The sequence below is a fragment of the Heterocephalus glaber genome, unplaced genomic scaffold, assembly GCF_053883595.1.
Source record: "Heterocephalus glaber isolate CG9 unplaced genomic scaffold, H.glaber_assembly_v1.0 deba00001606, whole genome shotgun sequence".
In the NCBI taxonomy this organism is placed as follows: Eukaryota; Metazoa; Chordata; class Mammalia; order Rodentia; family Bathyergidae; genus Heterocephalus; species Heterocephalus glaber.
The window spans coordinates 41,960,617-41,969,944 of NW_028258377.1; the positions used below are offsets into that span (position 1 = coordinate 41,960,617).

The 9,328-nt window shown below is 51.4% G+C and overlaps 1 protein-coding gene across 2 annotated transcripts in view; it reads right to left on the minus strand.

Moving 5' to 3' along the window:
- Window positions 1–1,710: 1,710 nt before the first annotated feature.
- Window positions 1,711–9,328, minus strand: part of Rnf130 (ring finger protein 130) — a 129,824-nt gene continuing 122,206 nt past the window's right edge. For both annotated transcript variants that reach the window (XM_087194649.1, XM_013065256.3), the window contains one exon: window positions 1,711–9,124. In XM_087194649.1, coding sequence (XP_087050775.1) covers window positions 9,015–9,124 — 110 coding nt within the window. In that variant the 3' untranslated portion in view covers window positions 1,711–9,014. The remainder of the gene's footprint in view (window positions 9,125–9,328) is intronic.

Genomic DNA, 9,328 nt, shown 5'->3' on the forward strand with positions numbered 1-9,328 from the left:
GAGGAGCTCGCGGCCTCAATATCCTGGGAATGGCTGCTGTTCTTCTCAGGGGAGCTCTGATCTTCACCGTGAGCATTACTTCCTGGCTCCAGTGTGGATCCCTCGGCCTGGTGGCACAAACCCTTCACCCCACTAGTGTAGGTTTTCTGGCTTCCACCACTGGCCTTTGGGCCTTCTGGGTGCAGATCCTCGATAAGGACTTGCATGAGACATTGCCTTGGGCTCTAGGCCTTCACCTGGACTTGTGGGGGACACTCTGTGGGGTCCAGATCCTGGGCTGGATTCTTTGGGCCTCTAGCGTGCGGCTAGATCTCTTGGACTCCTCTGCACTTGACTTTTTGGGTGATTATTATAACATAATCCTATAAATTTTGTGTTCTGAATTAAATCTGTTTCCCTTATAAAACCTTGACTACAACAGTGGCATTCCTTTTTAATGCCTGGATAGTTCATGGTAGATATGCTGTATTTTTAATTCAGTCATATGTTGAGGGACATTTGAGTTGTTTGTATCTTTTGGCTATTATGAATTGTGAGTATGTAGTTTTTTGTGAACATGTTTTAATTCTCTTGGATATACTATATATCAAAGAGTGATCTTGTTGAAATATATGGTAAGGGCTGGGGATTTAGCTCAGTGGTTTTGCTGCCTGCTGCGCAAGCCCAGGGACCCGAGTTCAATCCCCGGTACCAAGAAAAAGGAAAGAAATACATGGTAAAACTATGTCTGATTTTTTGAGCAGCTACCCAGCTGTTCTCCAAAGCAGCAGTATCATTTCATATTCCTACCAGCAACGTACGAGTTCCAGTTTTCCATGTCTCATCAACACTTGTCTTTCTATTATAGTTACAGCATCTCTAGAGGATTGAAGTGATATCTCATTGTGGTTTGGATCTGCATTTCCCTCATGAATAATGATGCTGAACATCCTTTCATGTGCTTCTTCGTCATTTTTTCTTTGGAGAAAGCCTATTCATGTATTTTGGCCATTTTTAAATTGGGCTCTCTTTATTTTTGAGTTGTAAGAGTTCTGCATTATTTTAAGTTGGCCCCTCACATCAGCCCTATTAGATAGGTATCTTATGATTATAGAGATGATAAATAGAAGGCAGGTAAAGTGGTATTTGGGAGAGTGGTGCTGATGGCTCCAGCTCGTCTGCACACACTGGACATTTACTTGCTCTTTCCCTGCATGTCCACGTCTCCTTCCTGAGCAGCACGGCAGTTGCTGAGGGAACCATGCCTGGCTGAGGCAGTCAGCACAGCCCATCTGTGGGATCACGTATCTGGCTTGGTGACGGCTGTGCGCCTCTGATGGTCTAGGCCAGTGATGGCCAACCTTTCAGAGCATTCAATGACACAAACTGCCTGCTGTGGCACACGTGCCAGCTTCACCACTGCTGATCTCGACCGTTCTGGGCTGGACCACCTCCTGGGAAGCAGACCAGCTCCTAAGCTGATGGGACGCCTGGCTCACTGAGCCCGAGGGTGGAGGTTCCTGAAAGGAAGCACAGGGGGCACATGTGCCCCGGTATTGATGGGAGGGGCCGGAGCACCACTTCTGACACGTTCCCCTGGCACTTGAGCTTTTGGGAGCCACTATGTTCCCCTTTTACTTCAGCCTGGTTGGGTTCGGTTTTCTGTCACGTTCAACCCTAACAGCCCTCGCTTATACACATTACGACCAACAGTGCTCCATGTGGCCAGAATTGCTTTTTCAATTGGTTTTTATTGAAATGGTTATATTAGCAAACTGTACACATACAGGGACACACTACTAACATAGGTATACACCATACACTTTCACTGGTTAACTATACTTACATCAACCATGTGGACCTAGGAACTGTGCTGCCCAGAGCAGTTCTAGGGTTGAGAAGGTCTGAGTGTCAAGAAGTCAGCTCACGTGACACTGGCAGGTGTTTGTGTTCGAAACACAGTAGGCCTCCCACAGCGAGCCCCAAAATTAAGCTGATGATCATATTTCTTCTTGAATATTGGATGTATGTACTTTCTGGCAACAAGCTATCCAATGGTGAATTAAAACTCAAGTGCATAGTTTCCCTTTCATCCTTCAAGATGGAAGGTAAATCATTTGCCACATTTTGGTATATCCCAAACTTCCCCACCCCAAAGTACCTGTACTATAGTTAGAAAAATAGTTTTGTATGCCATCCTTTGAGATGTTGTGCATAGTTAGCAGGAACCCAGAATGAGGGGCTCTTTGACCCAAATATGAAAGGGATAACTGTAAATTTTCTACAAGTATAAAAGCTACTGAGGGTCAGAAACAATCATTTATATGTAGCCTTGGACTGAACCAGTTCCTCCTCCCGTACAGGAGTAGGGCATTCCCGTTAGACCATGGTGTTCTCCACACCCCATCATCATCTAGCCTAGAGCCTTTCCTGCCTCCCTAAGCACTCTGGCCCAGGTTTCTTGGACAGAGATCTCGCCACTCTAGAGTTCAGCCTGTTTCCCATTTTTGGCCCAAGAACCAGCCAAGGGAGCCCCTGCTCTAGCTTGGTCAGCAAGCCAGGCCTGGGGTGCCGGGGTGGTGAAAGGAGGTGGTGTCCTGTGTGCCTCTCCAGGGTGGCATGGACCATCGCAGCACGAGGGCCAGGGACCTGGAGCTGGGCCACACTGGTGACCAGGTCCACGGAGCACTGGCACCAGTCAGTGGCCTTCCTCTTACAGAGGGAGTTTGGTCCTCTGAAGGAAAAGAACGGCTTGGGATGTTATCCTCTCCCCATCTTCCCTCTGTTTTAAACAAGTACCTTGTTCACCATCTGTCATGAGAAAAGTACTATCACACAGTGTAAAAACACCTGGACTTAATTGTGGAGAAAGGATAATTTCAAAAGAAAGAATCCATGTTATGTTGGATTAAATTTGTAAAAAACAGAACAATCTTCTGTTACTCTCAACATTTGCCAGTAGCTATAAGGAGAGGTGGGTAGAAAAGGCGATGGCCCACCGGTGGGAGAGGAGCAGATGAAGTCAGGCCAGCCTGCTGGTGGACTGACATCCTTTCCTGCACACGTGGCCACCCCACACGTGGAGCTGAGTGTACTGGTGAGACTTGAGCCGTGTTGGCCCCGCATCACGCATCATGGTGTGGGGACCTGGGAAGCTATGCCCCAAGGGCCGGGGTTTGCTGCAGCAGAGAGAGGTGCCCATGGCTTTCCACAGCAGGACGTGTGTTGTTCACAACGGTGCTCACTGCTGAGCCGCCAGCCTGCGCCCTGGGCTCTGGGCCGGAGCAATGCATTCTCAGTGCTTGCTGTTTGTGAGAAAATCATTCCTTTAGGCTGTCAATTGGGGTCCATGCCACCTCGAGCCTGTGTTTTGTGGGGTGTGCATGTGGAGGAGTCAACAGGAAGAGCTCAGAGTCTGGGCCTGCGGCCTGAGTGACTGGGCAGCACTGACCCTTCTCCAAGCTTAATACTCAAGTTGCATGGAGTTCAGGGGCTTTCTGTCCTGTCAGTGTCTCTTCTCTGAGTCACAGTGAAGAGAAGGCGGCCTAGAGTGAACTGCAGGAGGGCAACCCCATGGACAGACTAGCGGGCCACTCCTCTTGGGACACCAGAACCACATCTTGGGAGGCGCAGGTGTAGGTGTTCAGCAGTGAAGACTGATGGCTCCCTTCCTCTGCACTGCAGGCTGGTCGGTCACGCTCTGGAAAATGCGGGCGACTGCTTTCATGCAATGCCTGCTGGAGGGCCGCCTGGCTTCTCCTCCTCCCAGTTGGGTCTCCTGGGCTCACCCAGGATGCCTGCACCCTACTGCCCTTCAGGGATTCCATGGCTACCCTGCCTTCCTCAGGCCCACAGCACCAGGCAGGTGTGCCCGCAGACCTGGCATTCCAGAGAGCCAGCAAGCCAGCCAGTGAGGGCCGAGTCTGTGGGAGCGATTCCCCACGGCACCACTGAGCTCCAGGATGCTTTGCTTTTCCTGTGAAACAGTCAGGAATCCGCACAGCGAACACAGCCATCTTCCCCTGCCCACTTCTCTGTCTTCTCGGATATCACAATACCTAGAATCCAGTTTTCCCAGTCCCTTGGCAAGGGTCTTAGCCATTCAAGGACATTATGTGCTCATCCTCTTCCTGATGGGCTAAGATAGCCTCTGGAATGGTGTACCCACAAATCCAAAACAAAAGCCCAATCCACACCCCTCATCCGGACACGTGCCCTTGCTGAGATCTGGGGAGCAGAGGCAGAAGTCACCCCGAGGTACCCATCCTGTCCCCACCTCCTCACACGCCCTGCGCTCCCAGTGGGCGACACTGGACACTGCAGAGAGACGCTTCTCGTGCATAGTGAGTCCCACCCAAGTTGGGTGCCCGTAGCAGCCCTTCTGTCTCTTACATATCAGCAGCTTCATCCCAAACCTGGTTCTCATGTCACTGGGCAGTTCTACCTCCCCTGGCTGCCACTGTCATCTGAACTGAGGGGACACCGCCAGCAAGGGTGTATGCCCGTGTCCCTTGAGTGCACGCCTCAGCACGGAGCAGGGGAAGGGTGAGCCGAGGGAAAGGTGAGGACCTGAGGGCTGACTGACTACAGAGGCCACTCTGGTAGGACTGCTGGATACACACTCAACACATGGCCCCTGGAGTTCCTGCCTCCAGCAAACCTCTGCCTCACATCAGCGCTGCGTCTCTGTACCTCCCCAGGGACCCTGCCAGTGCCAGACCTCAAGTATCCCCACAGGGGCTCCCTGGGCCCCCTAGTTCCCACCTGGTCACCAAGACTAGGGACCTAGGCTTCTGTGCCTATCTCTTGGCTCCCTCCTTCCGACTCTGCTCTGTCAGCAGATCTGGGGTCCACTGTGAAAGGCCTCTTCTGGCAGGGACCCTGAGCAGCCCCTAGCATGCAGGCCACGGCAGTGCCCACCTGCCCTCCTACCCCCAGGCATGGCCTTGCCTTTCCTAGAAGCTCAACCCCAGCCCTCTGGCCACTGCATCAGTCCAAGCCTTGGCCCTTCTGGGGCTCACCAGGGCTGCGGTGCTGTTCCCGGAACCTGTGCCCTGGATACCCCTCCTCCTTCCCCTCAAGAGTCGGGCTTACTTCATTTGATCTAACTTCCCAGGTGGGTGATGATCTGCTTGTGAGACTGAACAACAGTTACTCCATTTTGTAATAGGGCCCCAACTTGTCTGCTTCTGTTACGGATCACCAGGTAGACATCGAGTTCCAGGGATGTGCTTGTTGTGCCAGGAAGGTCTGTTGTGTGTGTAGTGTTCCGTCATGCTTGCCCAAGTCCATATCTGAATGTTATCTTAAGGACAATCTGTAAAAGGTCTGTTTTATCTCTCTCCTCTGCTTTTGTATTTCTGCTTGCCGACTACCCTTGCGAACCCCTATAAAAACAGCCTCAGACTCTGAGCCAGTTGCCTCTCTAAGCTACTTTGCTTTGGGAGTGCCATCTGGCCAGACTAATAAAGGTCTGTTTTACTTTCCAACTTGTCCGGTGTGTTCCCTCCTGGGTGATCTTCGCTGTAGTCAGCTCCTCAGAGCGTTTGGTAAGGCCCACGGTCTTACACTGCTGGTGTTTTAGACTAGCCAAAATGTGCACGCATGTGTGCGTGTGCATGTGTGTGCACTGGGGGTGGAACCCAGGGCCTCTTCCATGCTGAGCATCCACTCCACCACTGAGTCACATCCTCAGGCCCGGGGATGTCAGTCACTGAACTCGCCTACACTCTACAGATAAGCATTGGTCACAGTGAGGAAACTTAATGAAGTCTATGGGCAAATCTAACTGTACTGCTCTACCTTTGTCCTTCTAAAAGCTACATCCTGAAATTTAGCAGGTTTGTTCCATGACATTTGTGAGCAGCAACCTCTTGTCAAAGTGACTCTTGACACATACATCAGCTCCTTGCTCTTCTGTAGCAGAACCACTGCCCAAGCCCCAACAGCAATGGTAACAGCAAGAGAATGTGTTGCTTTTTCTTCAATTAAAACCAGTGTCATTTAAGGATGTACATCAATGAATGCACTGCATGTGAGAAGCAATAAAAATATGAGAAAGGTTTATCAAGCTCTTAGGATGTGTCAAATTAGTAAAATTCAGCAACTCATTTTGTTTACTACTTCTCTGATGGAACCTTCTGGGTAGCCAGGAAGTGCAGTCTCAGCCACGGGGCCAGACAGGGTGCAGCAACTTGCCTAACGGGTCTTCCTCCAGGCCAGGCCTGGGACTGAGAGGAGCTGTGAGATAAAGTCAAGGCAGCAGGAGCCGGCAGAGCAGAGGCAGGGCCTGGGCAGACATGCTCACCACCATGGCATAGCAGGCTCTCCCTCGCTGCAGGGTGACAGGGATGGAGGCTGTGTGCTCCTCCTGTGGGATGGCCAAGGTCCTTCTGCCACAAGCCTGGCATCCTGTCACTCTGACCCTGCCCACAGAAGTCCTGGAGCACACAGCACGGTTTTGCGCCCCGCTGGACCTTGGGAGCAGGGTGAGGTGGTAGGCAGACGAGGCGGGAGGCAGGCCAGGTCCGAGCAGTCCATCGGAGGACGGGGGGTCTGCAGTGCACGTGGCTCACTCCTCAGCCCTTCCCTTTCTTCACATAGTCCCCTCCTGGAAATGGTTAGGGTTACTGCACAACTGTGCGCTTCCTGATAACCACCACTGCTGGTAAGACTCGGAGCAACTGAGACACTCACCTTGACGGAGGAGCTGCTCCCCGCACCCTGGTTGTGCCTGCCACAGTCAGGGAGCTGACCGCTTGCACAGGGTGCCCGCTGCCAAGGCTGACACGGCAGGCAGCCCTGCGGCTGTGGCTCCCAGATGGGTTCCTGGGGGCTCGACAGGAACTTCCTTCAGCACAGCTGCTGGCAGGGAGGCTGCTGTCTGGGATAAGAACACCACCTCTCTAGTCCGAAGCTTGTGTCCTCGAGGAAGAAGTTAGTGTCCTTCTTGACAAAGACAGGACATTCTGTCCCGAGTGGGAAGGTGGCCCTGATCTTCAGGAAAACGGGTCAAGCTGGGATCCAAGGCGCTCCTCAGAGTAAATTCTCTCAGAAGCAATGCCTCCTTGGCTGCTCTACAGTGACTCTGTCCCAGATTTGCCAGAAACTCAGTATTATACCAGTAGATTTTAAGGATTCAATTTAAAAACATTTCCTCTTAAGCAATTTCATTCCTTTTCAGTAAGAACTGTCTCAGTGACATTAATGTACATGGCTTCATACGACTGCACAAATCAGGAGGAAATGCTACGTAGGGATCTGAGCTTTGTTTCAGGGAAAACAAGGGCAGGACAGGCAGCCCGGCAATAATTGGAACCCGGTTACCCCACCTGCCTGGTGAGCAGTGCGAGCACCAGCCCAAGTGTGTGGCTACAGCTCTGGCAAAGCGAGTTCTGATCGTCTTAAAACTCATTTCTTACCGAGAACCCAGTGGGGAACCATCGGCTTTCTGAACCATGGTGAAACTGAAACTGCTTATCAAAAATATTTTTTACATTACAAAGACTATAAAAAGGAAAACGAATAAACAAAAGCCCTTGGTAGAGAGTAGAAAGCAAAAGCAGTTAAAACCTTAAATATCTACCTGTGCCAGCCTTCAGTTAATAAGAGAAAATGCTGCTGGTCACAGTGCTGTCATGTTCCCCAAGGGTGTCACCATCTCGGGCTTCTGATGGTTTTTGTTTGGAACACATCTATGTCTGAGGCATCTTAACAACATATTACAAGAAAAGATGCCATACACAGAAAGATGGCAAGTGTTCACTTCAAACTTACATCCTACACAGCTAATAAAAATAACAGGGTAGGGCATCTGGGTGGCAAATCCAGCGCATCTGGAGACTGAAGGACCATTTCCACAGCAAGGCGCTGAAGACCTCAGGCTGCACACAGCTCCCACTGCCGAGGAGAAGCAGACTGAACTATAGCAAAGGATGCGTAGACATGTTTGGTAAATTTGTTCCTCTTGGGTCCATTATTCACAGAATACAAGTTTCTCGTCATGTTAACTCCGTGCCATCTTGGATGTGCGGGCAGAGCACCTGCCCTCAGGGTCCTCCCAGCTTTCTGGAAGCCTGGAGACCAGGCTCCAATGCTTTCTTCACGCAGGTGCCGAGGCCAGGGGCAGGGATGAGATCGGACCAACGAAGACAGAAAGAGGGCTCCTGGTATGAGACCTGGCAGCAGGAACGTGGCCAGGTCTTGTGAAACGTTCCAGACCATTCTGGTGCTGGCATCTGCTGGCTGCGCCCTGTGCCCACTGTGCCCAGAGGGGCGGGGGGCTGGGCTCCCCAGTGCCACTCCCCGTACAGCCCAGTGGACAAGCCCAAAGGCCGTGGGGACGGGGCCTCGGGTGTTTCGTGGCCACAAAAACACTTGTCACCTCACATCATGCTCGACACAGACACTGGAAAACGCCAGTGGGGACAGCTGCCCAGGCCTAAGCACAAAGCCTGGTCCTGACCTCTGTCGCTGAGGCAGAGCTCGGGGGAAAGGGTGCTCAGAGTCTCAAGGAGGTTCGAAGGCAAGGCTCTCGCTCACCTTCCTATGCAAAGAGGCCCCTCACAGGAAGACGAGACAGATGACAGAACAGCACATCAGAGAGCTGTGACTCACTGTGCAAGGGCAGGGAACTTTACCTGCAGGCTCTGGGATGCACTGTAAGACAGGATCACAAAAAGTATTTTTAAAAGTCCCCATGCCACCCCGACACAGAATAGCATGTGATTATTCGGACACGTTTGTGGTGCAGCATCAACTCCTGGTCCCCTTTGTCCCCGGGAATGGCCCGGCTTGCTGGGAGCCCATGTTCACGGCCAGCTTGGCAGGTGCTCAGTACCGTGAGGCCCCAGGCAATCACACAGTCCTCAAAGCCTTGCCTCAGGGGGCTTTGCAATGTAACCCTGAACCCCAACCTGTGCTTGGCAGTGCTGCCATTCTTCTAAAACGGATGCTGACAGGAGAATACAAAATAAGAAAGGTGATCATAAATCAAATCACAAACGAAGTGACCCCCACAGCCCACTTTTTAAAAATCAGGTTTTGTTCTCATCATACATGTCCAAAGAAGGTTCGATTGTAGAGAATTCACTTTCATACACCAGGCTCCGAGGAGACAAGGAGTTTCGTTGAAAGAAGTGACCACCTGCAAAAGGAACATCAGAAACAGACTTAGTAAGTCAGCTCCCAGGGGGTTCACAGAATAGAGGTGCATCATTCCTCAAAGGTGTCCTTCCGGCCCGTTATCACAGAAAGAAAAAATGAGTATAGTCCTCAAGGTAAGCATGCTTTACCTTAACTAAATAACTACCTAATATTGCAGGATTGGTGCATGGACCCTAGGCAAACA